The sequence below is a fragment of the Columba livia genome, chromosome 2 (assembly GCF_036013475.1).
Source record: "Columba livia isolate bColLiv1 breed racing homer chromosome 2, bColLiv1.pat.W.v2, whole genome shotgun sequence".
In the NCBI taxonomy this organism is placed as follows: Eukaryota; Metazoa; Chordata; class Aves; order Columbiformes; family Columbidae; genus Columba; species Columba livia.
In genome coordinates, this window is record NC_088603.1 from 1558055 (window position 1) to 1574833 (window position 16779).

Genomic DNA, 16779 nt, shown 5'->3' on the forward strand with positions numbered 1-16779 from the left:
ATGGAAAGGGGGAGTGTCAGGAGGATGGAGCCAGGCTCTTCTGGTGACAACCAGGGACAGGACAAGGGGCAATGGGTGCAAACTGGAACACAGGAGGTTCCACTGAAAGAGGAGAAGCAACTTGTTTGGGGTGAGGGTGGCAGAGCCTGGCCCAGGCTGCCCAGGGGGTTGTGGAGTCTCCTTCTGTGCAGACATTCCAACCGGCCTGGACACCTTCCTGTGTAACCTCATCTGGGTGTTCCTGCTCCATGGGGGATTGCACTGGATGAGCTTTCCAGGGCCCTTCCATTCCCTGACATTCTGGGATTCTGTGATTTCATCTTCTCAGCGCTTTAGTTAAATCTGTGTTTAATTTAAGTCCCACTGGAGAGAGAAATTCAGAGCCATCAATGCCACAACCTACTAAAAGCCACATCAAATTCTCCATACTTTGAACAACCCGGTTTGTTTGGCGTGACTTTTAAACGGCGGTGAAATAAGACGGTACCGGTCTCACCCTTGAGGACGTGACCTGAAATTCGACAACCAAAAAGACGTGGATATTTGTCATCTCTGGGCTGTGAAATTTGACTCCTTTAATTGCTCCGGCCCTGTGGAAAATCGGCTTCCAGGGGGAACTTGTACCGACCCTTGCTTCCTACAAGCCCTATTTATTCTGTTCTTGAAGATAGAAACCTCTGTTCTTACACATAAGATTTGTTACCTGCTGTTTTGGGACAAGTTTACCTCCAAAAACACCAACTTTATTTTTATTGTATTGGAGAGGCCAAGAAATTATTTATAAGTCATTTATAAGTGGTTTAATGGCAGCGAGTTAAATAACGAACCTTATTTCAGTGTCCGCATTTGGAGGAATGCGCCTCTGGTTGTAAAGATTATAACTAGCGGTTTAGGTATTTAAAGAAGGAAATCCACCTGCAATTAAAGAGAATCTCTTGGTGCACATCTGTTTCGAAAAGATAAACTTGCGACTGGGACTGTTTTGGTGCACGCACCTGGAATTTCCTCCGAAAATGCGTTGTTCGTTAGGATAAATGAATATTAGAGTCTGGAATTCCTGCCTGTTGAGTGTATGGACACAACTGGTGGGAACAATGTGTTATACGGGATTTAAGGTCTAAAAAGCGGTGGTAACGGTTGTTTTTCTCTGCCCGCGTAGGTGGACGGGGAGCTGGAGGCGCTGCTGGAGAACGGAGAAGGGCTCTCCGATAAAAACCAGGTCCTCAGCTTGTCCCGCCTCATGGTTCGCATCGAAACGCTGGAGCAGAAACTCACCTGCCTCAAACTCATCCAGGTGAGAGGAGCTGGTGACGGGGAGGAAACCGCGGCCCGTTAATTAACGTCCTTGGAGCTCTCGGTAGAGGAGGAGGAGGGTGGGACGAAGGTCTCGTGCTCATACCAGCATCCCAGGTGGTTCTGCCAGGCTTGTCACTGCTCCGTAACCTCCACCCTTCGCCTGTTTTGCATTTGCCATGACGCAGAACGCCTGTTTCTAGAAGCAAATTGTCCGTGAGTGATTTCAGGTATAAACGCGTAGTTTGTCAGCTTAAAATCGCAGCCGTCTCACCTCTGAGACACAGATGAGTTTTCTGCGCAACCCGTTATCTCCGAAGTTTCATTCCCCAAGCACCCTGTCCCCGGGTAACGGTTGTAATGGTTGTAACGGTTCTGCCGCGTGAGTTACTGCTCCGAACCCAGCGGTTACGGCCGCTTAAATGACATTAGACCTGCGCTGATCACGGCAGGCGCCTAATTCTGGCTTCTGTAATGAGTGTGAGCGGTGACACAAGCCCGGTTGAGCAGTTCAACCCTGTTAACTGGGGAAGTAAAGGGTTGTTTGCCTGTTAAGTCTCTGACCGTCTCTTTGGCTCACCCAGAACACGCACTCGCAGTCCTGCCTAAAGTCCTTCCTGGAGTGTCACGGTTTGTCTCTGCTCTGGATTTGGATGACGGAGCTGGGCGATGGCAGAGGGAGCAGCGCTAACAACCTCAAGTTGCAGCTGGAGGTCAGTAATTCCCTTGGATTTATAATTTTCCTGGCATTGCTAATTGCTCAGAAGCGTGATGGTTTGATTTGTTTTTAAATAGACGTATTATGTGCCAGATGTTCCTGCAAACAAATTGCAGGTATCCTGAAAACTACGGCCTAAAACTTCTGCTTTAAGGGAAATCCTTAATGTAAGGAAAGAATTTGCTCTTGTGGTTTTTCTTAAGGTTTTGGGGTTAGTGACATGAGCCAGACTTACGCTGGTTGCTGTTTATTCTGTACTGAACCGCGCAGGGAATTCGAGGTATTGACGGTCTGGAGTGGAACCTGAGTATTTCTGTTTTCTATATGCGCTTTGGCGTCGCGTGCAAACAGACATCTGGAAATCCCTTTATTAAAGACGCTCCTACCAGGAAGTAGCTGCGCAGTTTTCCTCCGAGCTGGTATTTCACATTTCTGAGTTGTGCCCAACTCTCCTCTTTAACACCAGCAGTTAAGGGTGTCATTTCCACCACCTCGTCCTCATCCAGCCTTACGTAGATGAAGTTTTGACTGTAAATACCTGGAAAACTTGGGCGCTGTTGGCTCAGGGGTCTCTGACGTTACGTTAGAGCTTTGAGCAGAATTACTCGTATTCCCTCATCCTGGTCCTGCGCAGAGCGCGTCGCTGCTCATGGGCCATGTACAAGGTGAGAATTCAGCGGGTGCCATCGGTTTTCTCTCCCGCTGATGTGACGCGGTGTCACCACGACAGCACCGAATTACGGCTCAGAAGCTGATTAAATTTAGAATCATCGAATTGTTTGGTTGGAAAAGCCCCTCAAGATCATCGAGTCCAGCCATTAACCCACCCCATGTCCTGAGAACCTCATGTCCGTCTGTCCAGCCCTCCAGGGCTGGTGACTCCAGCACTGCCCTGGGCAGCCTGTTCAATGCCCCACAGCCCTTTGGGGAAGAAATTGTTCCCAAGATCCAATCTAATGTTGAAGCTGTTGCTCTGAGGGAGGCTCGAGTCTGGATTTTTGTACATATGGTGCCTTCCTCTTGCTCCCTGACATATAGATACTGTGGCATCGCAGAGCTGCTTGGTAGCTCGTCTCTGAGTCATCTTCAACCTCCAGCTTTGGAGAAGTCAATGGTCAGGTTAAGCTTAGACTCTGGTTTTCCTCTGGAATCCATTCAGACACTCAACCTCCCTGATCTCAAACCCAGAGCTGCTTCCCTGAAGCTTTAGGAGGGAAACTGAGTCAGTGGCGGTGGCAGCTTCACCTCCACTCTTGATGTTCACAATACACTGTCAGCTTTGGTGGGAGTTTGTGGGTTGGATATATTTTAAAATCCAGGTAATTCTTTACGAGGTTGCAAATGAAACTTGCGGCCAGACTGCGCTTTGCTTTTCCCCCCACCCTATTTTTTATTTTAAAGTGTCACTGTTTTAAGATAAATGGTCTTTTGACCATCAGATGCCCGTGTAATTAATGTAATACCGTAAACCCACCTTCTGTCCTTCTCTTCTGTCTGGTTTTGAAATCAAACGTGTTGAGAAGCCCTGCGGAAGGGCTGCTTATCTCCTGCTTCAAAACCAGGGCTGGGCTTTGGAGAGGAGTTGCTGAACTCATTTGCTGGATCCTTCCAAGGTTATTTCACATCGTCGGTAGCTGCTGCTGCTTCTGGCCGTGCCTGTGATCCCGTTCTTGCCTCATCTCCTGGCTGGAGAACCAAAGGACAATCTCTGGTTGTCCACATGTCTCTGTGCGTAAGGTTTAGCTCTAGGAGTAGTGGATTCTCCATCCTGTGGACACTGGGAACGCTCCGGCTTCTGCTGCAGCACACGGCACCTCTGTCAAGCGAGGAAAAGGCTTTTCTCCTATTAATTTGTGAACTTTTTGGGGTCGATCTCTTCTCTTTTGACTGCTTGATGCTTCTGATGAGGTTCCTTTCATGTAGCGTCTCTAACTGATTTGTTGTCTTGTTGGTTGTTGTGGGAATGGGTACGGCCGTAAGCGCCTGAGCTTCGCAAAATCACTGTAATTGTGACTAATTAGTAAATTAGTTTAATTGCTAAATACTTGTGCTCACTCTTTTCCACCCGCTCACGGTTTATTTGCTTTCAACAGTTCTCCGCTGCCCTTCAGCCTTGAGAAGTGACACCGTGATCCCTGACCTGTCACCATCAGCTTGATATTTCAGAGTTAACCTCTTGTTGAGGAAGGGAAAACTGTGCCAGGTTGGAGCCGGTTTAAAATTCTAATGGGTCTAACAGTGTGATTTTTGTCTTTGCCATCAGATCATGAAGACGCTCGAGCTCCTGCCCATCCCCACCAAGAACATGCTGGAGGAGAGCAAAGTCCTGCCCGTGATCCAGCGCTGGGCTCAGACCAAGAGCGCGGTGCCGCAGCTCAGCGAAGGGGACGGCTACTCCAGCGAGAACACCTCGCGGGCCCACACGCCGCTCAACACGCCCGACCTCTCCGCCAAGCAGAGCGCGGAGGGTGACACGGACACCCCCAAGAAGCTGGTGTTTCGGAGGTTGAAAATTATAAGCGAGAACAGCATGGACAGTGCCATCTCGGATACAACCAGCGAGCTGGAAGGGAAGGAGGGCAAAGAGGACCTGGACCAGCTGGAGGGAGCCGCGATGGAGGTGGCGGAAGAGCAGCAGCCGCAGCAGGAGATCAAAACCGCGGTGGACGCGGCGGTGGAGAGCAGCAAACCCCAAACGGCGGAGCTGGAGGCCGAGCCCGAAGCCGAGGTGAAAGAGAGCAACGGCGCCAAGTTAGAAGAGCCCATCGCGATGGAGACGCCGTCTCAAGACGAAGAGGAAGGCGTATCTGACGTGGAGAGCGAGAGGAGCCAGGAGCAGACGGACAAGATCGTGGACGTGAGCGATCTGGCAACCAGGCTGCTCGACAGCTGGAAGGAGCTCAAGGTAAGAGGCGCCTGCCTGCCGCTCCACCTCTTGCTGAATTATGCGCCGTTTGATACAATCAGGGCTACGTTGTCCTGTTGATAAATGTTTGACGACTAAAATTGTCTTTTCTATGCAAAAAAGTGCTTTCTATATATATCCTTTCACTGCAAAGTGCTCTAAATGTGACATACAGTAGATTTCCAGGCGTCGATATGTCTCACACTGAAAACAGCCAATAATTCAGTCTGGGCAGCACAAAGACACCTTGGTCGTGCAGTTATTATTTAGGCTGTTCAGGGAGAGGGCAACTCTAAGGAACTGAGTTTCCCTTCTCAACCCATCAGAAAAAGAGTTTAGCAACTGTGCCATGAGCATTTTTGGTTGGAGTGACCCATTATCTGTCAGTGTTGAACCAAATTGATGCACCATTAATTCATTTATCACAACATAGTCGACGTTTCCTGTCCTGTTAACATCTGCTTTTCATCTGCACCATGTAGAACCTCCAGAAAGCGGTCTGTTGGTCATCTTGTGTTCTCTCAATAGAATCACGGAGTCGTTGAGGTTGGAAAGACCTTTTAGATCATTGAGTCCAACCCTTAACGCAACACTGGCAGGTCCACCACTAAACCGCATCCCTAAGAACCTCATCCCCCTTTTAGGCCACGTATTATATTTAGTTCTCTCCCTGTTCTTACTTGTTCCTCAAAAACTATTTGTTGAGTGAATATCTCTTGAAAAAAAAACCCAAAAAATCAAAAATCCTGAATTTTCCTCATGTCACTTCGCCACGTTCAAGATGGTGGGCCAAAATTCTTCAGAAGGATGGGTTATTTAGTGCAGGAGATAAGCAATAATTGTTTTCAGAGTAGCCTCCGGCAAGCTGAGTGGCAAATTAAACGCAAAATAAATAGGGCAGGAGGGTTTTTCTTTCCATCCTGACCCAAGGCCAAGCGGTAGCTGTGCTGTGTCGGCCTCTGGGAGTTTGCCGTTGGTGTTTGGATGAGGTAAATACTCCAGTTTGTGCATGTTGGGCTTCTAAAGATGGTTAGAACATGCGGCTGCTCTTGGTTTCACTCCCATCAATGTCTTCCTCGAGCAGAAAACTTCTCCAAGAGAAGGGCTTGGTGGCCACGGGGCCTTTCTCTGCCCCCATGTGGCGCAGGTGCCAACTTGGCCAACTTGACCTTCAGCCAACAGCTCTTTCTGATGGGATGTAGGGTGACGTTCCGGTAGCTCGCCACTCAATGCTTGAGGCTTCCGCTCTTCTCTTAATCAAGATCTGCCCGGTTTTAATGATTGGCAGTAGTTTTTAAGGAAATACATGTTTTACAATGCGTTGTATAGCTAAAGAGTTGATTTGCCCGTTAGATTTGATAATGAGGAATGATTTAGAAGAGGCTGATAAAATAATCAACCCCGCGCAGATGGAGGAGACCACAACAAGCTTGGAGTCCGGGACTCTTTGCTTGTGCCGTTCAGTGACCGTAGCCACGAATATGAACGTTTCTAAACCACATCTAGAGATTTCCATGAGAGAAATCCTCATATCTGAATTTTTCAGAAGAATAATTTGCTGAATTTGAGCGTAATCATTTGTGCTATAAATCTTAGTGGGAGAAGAGGTGAGATTTTACCGTACAAACAACTAAAATACGTTTGTAATAGATTTTTCCTCCTCTCTTTACCAAGTGGGTCTGATCATTCATGAGATTTTAATTTGCAGACTCTTAAAATTTGTGTGGACCTCACAATTTTCTTCATTGAAATGATGCTATCAGGTTGAATTTTTAGTTAAACTGAAACAAAGTCCTTTTCCGTCCATCGCTAATACCTGAGATTGTTTAAACCGAAAGCTAAGCCAAGCCTTAGTCCTACGCTGCTTTGGAGATAGGCTCGGCCTACTCAGATCCAGCCTTGTGTTTGCAACCGGTGCGTTCGCTCCCATCACGCGCTGCCAAGTTTAACCTTGAAACAGCACAGAAAAAGATGTTTAAAAGCGCTAATGAAAAGGGTGAAGTTTCACAAATTGAGCGACTTCTCCAAAATGTTGGTTTAAGACCAAATCTGATCTGATGGTGTCATTTGAACGCCAAGGTTTGTGTTGTCTTTGGAGCTTTGGGTGTCTGGGGACCTTTGGTGACGCCCGTGGTTGGGCTGGGGAGTCACAACCCATCACTGTTGCTATTTAAGATGTGGATTCACATTCTATCTGTGTCATAGTGTACTGATTAATTAATTTCATGTTGTTATAATGATGCTGGGAATCCACTGCAGCACTCGTTTGTGGTCGTAGAGTTGGGGGCAGATCTCTCAAGCCCGAGATTTCCAGTAATCCCAGCAAATCCAACCCAAAAAAAAGAGCAGAATCAAGCCGTGGGGCTGTGAAAACTCATTTGTTTTTCTTCTGTAAAGCATTTGTGGGGAGACTGTGACCTGGGGATGGATTTTGTCCTGGATTTCCAATTGTAGTCATCAAGTGGTTTGGGTTGGAAGGGACCTTAGAGGTCATCCAGCCCAACTTTATCACGATGCTAAGAGTTAACCACTTCTGTCCCACTCTCACCTCTTGAGATGCCACCATAGGACACCCCGGAGGTGGCCAATGTCTAAAAGAAAAGCCTGAGCTGCTTTAGATGGAAAGGGGATGGATGGTCACCTTGGAAAACCTGGTCACCCCAGTGCCAAGAGACCCCGGTGCCTTTTCCAGCACGTCCCGAGCTTTTTAAAAGCTGGTGCAACAACTGGCATTGGATGGTGGGAGGTGGGAGGGTCTGAAACCTCCTAAATGAAGCTGCGTCCTCTCCAGTCTTGGTGATGACCCGCTTGGTAATTTCAACCATTTCCATCCAGCTTCTCAGGGCAGCATGGGTCTCCTTTTCTCGACTCGGTGCTGAAGAAGGGCGAGGACATAGCGTGCGTATGGTGAAGAGCCGGGAAGATGGTTGGGAAGCTGATGATGCATGAGCAGTGTAATAGGTGGAAAGAGGACAGAGGTGGTTAACTCGTTGATGCCAACGTTAATTTGGTGTGTCCATTGCCGGCAATGGACGTCGCTCCGGGAAAATCCCAACTCCTGGTGTGAAAGGATTAAGTGAGCTATTTTTTTTCTCTACACATGGACTTGTAAGTCCTCGGCTTACGGGGCTCCTACACTCCAACTCCTTAAGCCATGAGGAGTGTTGGCCACTGCTACATACCCATCACAACACACACATTCCCCAGCGGGGGAAGTTTTCGGCCCCTCCTGCTCTCCAAGGAACCCATGCGTGTCTTCTCAACGCTGCAAACTCACTCTGGGTGGCAAGGTTGGGTGGTGGACGCCTGACAGTGGGTCAGCGTGGTTCATCCAGGCACCGTGGCCCATTCCAGCTGAAGGATCAGCTCCGGTACAGCTCCGTGGACTGATCCAGACAACCATACCCGTGATGGAGGCGATTTGTGACGTGATGGCCAACAGTGCTCTGCCCTCTTGGCATCACAGGAATGAGCTGTAGGGTCAGCACTGCCAACTGTGTGAAGCTTGGCTCAACATCCTTCTGATGGCTTGAGGAGCTAAGGCTGAGGGACAGGAGGACTTCAGGAGTTTGACTTGTGCTTTCATAGCCTTGGTGTTTCAGGGCGGTCCGACTGTTTGGGTTTCCTCGCCATTTACACCAAAGCGAAGCTGTGAGGTCATGCAGCTCCAGTGCCCAAGCCATGAGCTTCTCGTGATGACCTGTTTCAGGTCTAAGATCTGTCCCGTAGCGAACGTGCCAACTGACTGATGCTGTGCGAACGCAACCGGCATGGCAGCGTTGGGACGTCCTGCTGTGCCAGCGGGGTTTGGGTGCAGCTCTGCAGGTATGACCAAGCTTTTGGCATCTTCCTCCAGCCCTGGGTGGGCAGAGGACACCCTCACCTCCTGTGGAATGGGCAGGTGGAAGTTGTAGCTGTGAGAATCTCACCTTGATGAGTTAAGAGAAGATTTTCTTTTAAAAAGAGCCTTATGAAAGAACCAAGTGTCTTGGGTTTAAAACGTTTTAGTTGGTTGCTTTTAACCTCACAAGTATTTAGGTGCAAATTCTGGTTCAAGGCCGAGGTGTTACCCCAATGGCTGAGGTGTCACCCCAACTTTGGCCAAGGTGATCTTTCTCTTTGGCAATGAGAACACCCGTTGGGTGACCTTAATTATCAGCCTGAGCAGAGATCGCAGAGCTTGGGCGACCCCGGCAAATGGAACTTTCGTCTTCCCCCGAGATAGTCTTTCCAAATCACGTCTGATCCATCTTGATAGGACAACCCTGTGAAGCTGCTCTTGCCCATCTTCTTCCCAGACGAGCCGTCCTGGAGCGCCTGGCTCTCGCTCCGGCACGCACATCGCATGCTTTAATTGAAAGGTTTATAACTTGTTGTAACTTGCAGCAAGAAATAGTTTGTGCGAACAATAGGTGCTGGTGAGTGGCCAGGCTGTTGTTTGTGGTGGGTTTTTTTTGGCCTTCAAGCAGGGATGTTGTGGTGTTAGGGCCTTTCTCTTGCTCTGCTCCATCTCTTGGCATCGTGCTGGAGCTTCGTGCGACAGGGACGGGAGCTGTCGAGGGAAGAGGAATCACAGAATAGAATAGAATCATGGAATCGTTTGGGTTGGGAGAGACTATGGAGTCCAACCATTCCCCCACCCCTGTCCCTGCCCCATGTCCTGAGAACCTCATGTCCGTCTGTCCAGCCCTCCAGGGCTGGTGACTCCAGCACTGCCCTGGGCAGCCTGTTCAATGCCCCACAGCCCTTTGGGGAAGAAATTGTTCCCAGATCCAACCTCAACCTCCCCTGGTGCAACTTGAGGCCGTTTCTTTGTGTCCCTGTCTCCCCTCAGCTCCTGTTCTCCAGCTGAACCCCCCAGGTCCCTCAGCCGCTCCATCACACTTGTGCCCTTCCCTGGGCAGATCCAGCCCTGCCTGGTGGAGTTTTGGGTATCCAGCGTGGTAGGGGATGGATTTGGTTGCGTGATGAGTTTAGAGCGCTCCAGAGCAGAGTGAGATGAGACAACATGACCATCTTGGCTTTGCGCACAGAGGGCTTGCCCAGCGCCTCGAGCTCTGGCTGCTGGAGGTGACCTTCCAGCTCTATGTCCAGGCGTGGGACTCATCCCCTCATCCCCAGGAGAACCACACAAGGTCCCCAGTTGGGTGACAGAGCCATGAGCCAGCACTGGCCCTTGTGGCCAGGAAGCCAATGGTACCTGGGGTGGGTTAGAAGGGGGTGGTCAGTAGGTCAGAGAGGTTCTCCTGCCCCTCTGCTCTGCCCTGGGGAGACCACACCTGGAATCTTGTGTCCAGCTGTGGCCCCTCAGTTCCAGCAGGACAGGGAACTGCTGGAGAGAGTCCAGCGCAGCCACCAAGATGCTGGAGGGAGTGGAGCATCTCCCGTGTGAGGAAAGGCTGAGGGAGCTGGGGCTCTGGAGCTGGACAAGAGGAGACTGAGGGGGGACTCATTGCTGGGGATCAAGATGGAAAGGGGCAGTGTCAGGAGGATGGAGCCAGGCTCTTCTGGTGACAACCAGTGACAGGACAAGGGGCAATGGGTGCAAACTGGAACACAGGAGGTTCCACTTAAATTTGAGAAGCAACTTGTTTGGGGTGAGGGTGGCAGAGCCTGGCCCAGGCTGCCCAGGGGGTTGTGGAGTCTCCTTCTGTGCAGACATTCCAACCCGCCTGGACACCTTCCTGTGTAACCTCATCTGGGTGTTCCTGCTCCATGGGGGATTGCACTGGATGAGCTTTCCAGGGCCCTTCAACCCCTGACACTCTGGGATTCTGTGACAGCGGTTTTGACGCACAAGTGGACGCTCGGTTTGGCACAGGTCGCCGTAGAACACCCCTTTGCTCTCCTTGCGTTGGCACGAACACAAGACGAGCCCCTACCCAGGTTGTTTCCCTACGTTGTCCGTTGGTCTTTTCCACTTTAGTCCCGTTAAATCAGAAATAATTAGGACGCTTTTCTGAAGAGTTTCGTTAAGCGCGCTCTTCCTTTCCGTCTCTGCCGCTCTCTCGCCTCTCCCGGCCCGCGGCTGGTTTGTGTGCAGCTGGACAGCCTCGGGCCCGGGGCTCTATTTCTTTTATTATTCTTTTCTTTGTAACAGGCCTGTATCACTTTTCTTTCTGTGTTTAATTTTCTGTGCAACTCATTAAAAACTGCTCTGAAAGGGCGAGAGCCATTTGGACTCCGTTAGCGGCGGTTGCATTGATTTTCAGCGGTTCTGCGCGCTCAAAGCTTCCGTTTCCCAAAATAAAAAAGGCTTTTCTGCAGAGTTTCCCCTTGGCTTGTGTCTGCTCTGACCACCATCTGGTTTTTATGGAGCAGTTTTGACATATTCCTCCCTTTGTTGCCGGTTCAAAGGCTCGTCTGCCTCCGTCTTCCACCGTCTTCAGCAAGACGTAACTCGCTCTGCAGTTCGTAATTATTGTGTTTTGAGGACCTTCCTTAGAACAATCTGGTTTGATGGGACGGATCCTGGTGTGTTTTCACCCATTTTCTTCCGGTCCCTGTTTTCACAGCCGCGTCTTTCAGAGGACCAAGTTTTCTCTTACCCAAGGATGGCAGATCTGCCCCTACCACCTTCAACCATCTTTGACCTCGAAGCTCCAACTCAGTTACAGAATCACAGAATCCCAGAGTGTCAGGGGTTGAAGGGCCCTGGAAAGCTCACCCAGTGCAATCCCCCATGGAGCAGGAACACCCAGATGAGGTTACACAGGAAGGTGTCCAGGCGGGCTGGAATGTCTGCACAGAAGGAGACTCCACAACCCCCTGGGCAGCCTGGGCCAGGCTCTGCCACCCTCACCCCAAACAAGTTGCTTCTCATGTTCAAGTGGAACCTTTTGTGTTCCAGTTTGCACCCATTGCCCCTTGTCCTGTCCCTGGTTGTCACCAGAAGAGCCTGGCTCCATCCTCCTGACACTCCCCCTTTCCATCTTGATCCCCAGGAATGAGTCCCCCCTCAGTGTCCTCTTGTCCAGCTCCAGAGCCCCAGCTCCCTCAGCCTTTCCTCACACGGGAGATGCTCCACTCCCTCCAGCATCTTGGTGGCTGCGCTGGACTCTCTCCAGCAGTTCCCTGTCCTGCTGGAACTGAGGGGCCACAGCTGGACACAATATTCCAGGTGTGGTCTCCCCAGGGCAGAGCAGAGGGGCAGGAGAACCTCTCTGACCTACTGACCACCCCCTTCTAACCCACCCCAGGTACCATTGGCTTCCTGGCCACAAGGGCCCAGTGCTGGCTCATGGTCACCCTGCTGTCCCCAGGACCCCCAGCTCCCTTTCCCCTACACTGCTCTCTAATAGGTCATTCCCCAACTTATCTCCATTTAGTTGGAATCTCTGAGTTTTTTACCTTCATCAACTGCACTTCAGGTCATAGTGAACCCAACGCAACACATGGTGGGACCAGGCAATGCCGCCCTGGCCAGGTCCCCTTACTCAAGGTGGCCCTTGGCCGCCTCCTCTTCCCACCGACCCTTTTTTCCAGTAGTTTCCCGTTGCGTATCTTGCTGTTTCATGGGATAAATGGGTTTTTAGGAGCTGGGGAGGCCGGTGTAGCTTAGATTTGCCCTCCACTCACCAGCAGCGTTGGCCACAAGCTCTTTGGGCTGGTCCATCCATCATCTCATGGTTGGTCGCTCCTCATCACACCTTCTCTCCTGGTGCGACCATCACTTGAGCCGGCCCTGGGCTGATTTTTTTGAATGTGATGCATCTGAGAATGTGATTTTGGGGGGGGGATGAAGCAGGAAAAATAGAATGGAATGGAATGGAATGGAATGGAATGGAATGGAATGGAATAGAATAGAATAGAATAGAATAGAATAGAATAGAATAGAATAGAATAGAATAGAATAGAATAGAATAGAATAGAATAGAATAGAATAGAATAGAATAGAATAGAAAAAACCACATTGCCGGTGGGTGATTTTGGGTCTGCAGAAGCTTCTCTTGTGGTCCGGTCCTTCGTACACTCGGCAAAGTCATCGCTGTGACTGGGGTGACTTGTATATTATCGTTATATTTTATATTCTTATTAATATAGAGATTTATTATCTACAACAGCTCCTGCCGCATCTTCCCGCCCGCAAATTGAGCTGCTGCCTTTAGTTAAATATACGATAAATTAGGCGTTTTCTGATCCATAGAAGACGTGTAAATAAATAAGGATAATTTAAAACTGGTGTATTTACAGGCTTGTAATGCCCCTCATCGCAACAGAGAGATTTGCAGGGACTTCAGGCTGCATGTCTTGTGTTCAGGCAAAATATGCCTGAAAAATCTTGGCCAAAAATTGCTTCATTTTAAATGTTCAGCAGCACTTTTGAAGTGGTTTTGTCTTGCGAACCGACCACAAGGGGCTTTCTCAGACTTTCAGTTATTCCACCAAAGGAAAATGTATGTTCTTAGCCCGTGGGCCAGAGGTGGTTTTTATTTCCCTAACACAATAAAGCGGGACTTTCAACCCTCTCGTTAAATCCCGCGCTGGAGCTGGACACGTTGCTAACGAGCCTACAATCTTGTTATGTCTTTATTTTCACCCCTTTTACCTTTCAGTTTTTTACCACTTTCTATTTTTAATTGGATATCTTTTATCATCTTCAGTTGTTTATCGTTGTTATTTTTGTTTAGAGATCTTTTCCGTGCCCTAAATTGGAGAATCGACACCGTTTGCTGGTTTTGCTCCATCTTAGGAAGGCGCAAAAGCTGGTAGCCCATGGTTTGGATAAGCGCACTCTCTGCTGGGCTAAGAACTGGCTGGAGGGCCGGGCCCAGAGGGTGCTGGTCAATGGGGCTGCATCCAGCTGGTGACCAGTCACCAGTGGTGTCCCCACGGGTCAGGGTTGGGTCCAGTCCTGTTTAACATCTTGATTGATGATTTAGATGAGGGGATTGAGACCATCATCAGCAAATTTGCTGATGACAACAAGTTGGGAGGGAGTGTCGACCTGCTGGTCAACAGGCTGGGCACAGAGTGGCTGGAGAGCAGTCGGGCAGAAAGGGACCTGGGGGAATAATGGATGGGAAGCTCAACAGGAGCCAACAGTGTGCCCAGGTGGCCAAGAAGGCCAATGGTGTCCTGTCCTGTATCCAAACCAGCGTGGTCAGCAGGCCAAGGGCAGTGATCCTTCCCCTGTGCTCTGCATTGGGGAGGCCACACCTGGAGTGTTGTGTTCAGTTCTGGGCCCCTCAGCTCAGGAAAGAGATTGAAGTGCTGGAGCGGGTCCAGAGAAGAGCAACAAGACTGGGGAAGGGACTGGAACACAAGCCCTATGGGGAGAGGCTGAGGGAGCTGGGCTTGTTTAGTCTGGAGAAGAGGAGGCTTAGAGCTGAGCTCAGCACTCTCTAGAACTACCTGAAGGGCAGTTGTAGCCAGGTGGGGATTGGGCTCTTCTCCCAGGCATCAGCAATAGGACAAGGGGCCATGGGCTTCAACTCTGCCAGGGGAAATTGAGGCTGGAGATGAGAAAGCAATTCTGTGCAGAGAGAGTGGTCAGGATTGGAATGGCTGCCCAGGGAGGTGCTGGACTCACCGGCCTGGAGGTTTTTAAACTGAGACTGGACACGGCACTTAGTGCCATGATCTGGTCAATGGACTGGAGTTGGACCAAGGCTTGGACTGGATGAGCTCTGAGGGCTTTTCCAACCCCCTCCATTCTGTGATTCTGTGAAATCCTGCCCTGGGAAAGCCAAAATCTCAGCAAACTCCCCCAGAAAAGCTTCGTTGTGTCGCACTAACTACGTATTCTATTACTTAATCACCTTTTGTTTTTTTTTAATGGTAGCAGCAGCCACCATCAGGGATACCCTGAACTTTTTCTCTCTGATTTTTCATAGTTGGTTTCTTTGGTGTTATTTCCTGACTCTATTTTCAGCCAGAAAACAGCTGGTTCATCACATTTGGCTCCAAATCACTGGGTGTTTTTGTGAACTATGATATTATTTCGGGAAGGGAGCAGAGCAAGGGCTTGGGACAAGCTGCAATTAAAAGAAAATGAGCTTTTTCCCACAAGCTACCAGAATCTGGATGGTCATTAATGTTGTAAAACATCCCTATACAATCATTAGCATCACTAATATTAAAAAATTTCATTTACAGTTTAAAAGTCTGAGTATAAAATACAATTGCAAACTGATGGTGGTTAAACTGGGGCCGCCCCAGTCCCTGCATTTCCAGTTCAGGACCCTGTGAAGTTTTAATCTTCATTCCCAAGTCCTGTTTTAGGAAGATAATGGGACAATATCATTGAGTTACTCCTGCTCACGTGGCTTTTGCGCTCTGGCAACACGTAGTATGTAGGAGAAATGGTTTCTGGCTCAAATAACTTGAGTTTTGAAAGGATTACACGTCGCCTTAGCAAAACTCATTAGAAAAGGCGCTTTTCCGCGCTCGCTTTCCTTTTCTCCCCCATGTCCCTGCGCAAGCACCGTAACCCCAGGGCTGCCGGTGCCTCAGAAGAGCAATAAATAATTAAAAGAGCTCTAATACCTCTTGCAATTTCCCCTTGTGAAGCAGCAGCTTCTGCTCGGCCCCTGGATTAAGGTCCCGCTTTTGCAGGTGATGAGTCGGTGGCGTTTGGGGACAGTGATGGTGGGGACAGTGATGGGGACAAGGGGTTGTTAGCATGAATGATAACGATGGGAAGTCAATGTGAGGGGGGTTTAATGCAACACACGGAAAGATCAGAGGGGATAATTAAAGGAGGTGGTGAGAGAATGCCCCGAGGACCCTCGTGTGAGGCGAACGAAACCTGGTTAAACGCAGCTGTGCAAAGTCGGCCCCGCGGATCAGCAGGAAACTGCTCCAGGTGACTCTGCCAGAGGTTTGGAGCTAAACTGGGGACTGGTCCAGCTTCTGAACCACCACCTGCCTGGAAATACGGAGAGCAAAACCACGGGCTTGGTGGAAAGGACCAGAGCAGTGACCGTCCCTGTGCTGGGACCTGGGGAGGCCAAACGTCAAATCCTGGGGGCAGTTTTGGGTCCCTCACGCCAAGAAAGGCCTTGAGGTGCTGGAGCGAGTGGAGAGGAGGGAACGGAGCTGGTGAGGGGCTGGAGCACAAGTGTGATGGAGCGGCTGAGGGACCTGGGGGTTCAGCTGGAGAACAGGAGCTGAGGGGAGACAGGGACACAAAGAAACGGCCTCAAGTTGCCCAGGGGAGGTTGAGGTTGGGTCTGGGAACAATTTCTTCCCCAAAGGGCTGTGGGGCATAGAACAGGCTGCCCAGGGCAGTGCTGGAGTCACCAGCCCTGGAGGGCTGGACAGACGGACATGAGGTTCTCAGGACATGGGGCAGTGCTGGGGTGGGTTATGGTTGGACTCCATCATCTTGAGGGGCTTTTCCAACCAAAATGATTCCATGATAACCTGTTTTCCTTTGAGCCCTGGTGTTAAGAGTGTGTTGGTGGTCACTGTGGTCTCCATGGCTCCTTCTCCCCACGCTGGTCCCACAGATCTGCTGTCCCATGGCCTCGGGGCTTCTCCAGGCTGGCACAGCTTGGATGGGGCAGGATGGGCACGGGCAGCACATCTGGCTCCAGAAAGAAAAGGGTTTGGGCAAAGGGAGCGCTGGTGCTGTGTCTGCATCCCTCATCTCTGCTCTGCACTCTCCCAGTCTGGTTTTCCCGCTCCTGCCCCTTTTGATCCACAGCAAACGTGTGAATAAATCAGAACAACTCGCAGAGGCCGTATGTGCAGGCTCCTCAACGCCTCTCACCACTGGCAGAGGTCACAGCACGTTTATTTGCAGACACTTCAAACTGCACATGTTTGCTGCTTTGCATTCAGGCTCCACGGAAAAGCAACAATATTTCAAAAATCCTTAAAATCTTGGCCAAAATTGGTTTTTTTTGTAACCTTCAGC

General features: G+C 50.0%; 1 protein-coding gene across 1 annotated transcript in view; it reads left to right on the top strand.

The window, feature by feature from the left end:
- SETD2 (SET domain containing 2, histone lysine methyltransferase) overlaps positions 1-16779 on the top strand; it is a 66882-nt gene that overhangs the window by 32369 nt on the left and 17734 nt on the right. Inside the window, exons 10-12 of the mRNA XM_065054871.1 lie at positions 1160-1294; positions 1878-2006; positions 4275-4916. Coding sequence (XP_064910943.1) covers positions 1160-1294; positions 1878-2006; positions 4275-4916 — 906 coding nt within the window. The remainder of the gene's footprint in view (positions 1-1159; positions 1295-1877; positions 2007-4274; positions 4917-16779) is intronic.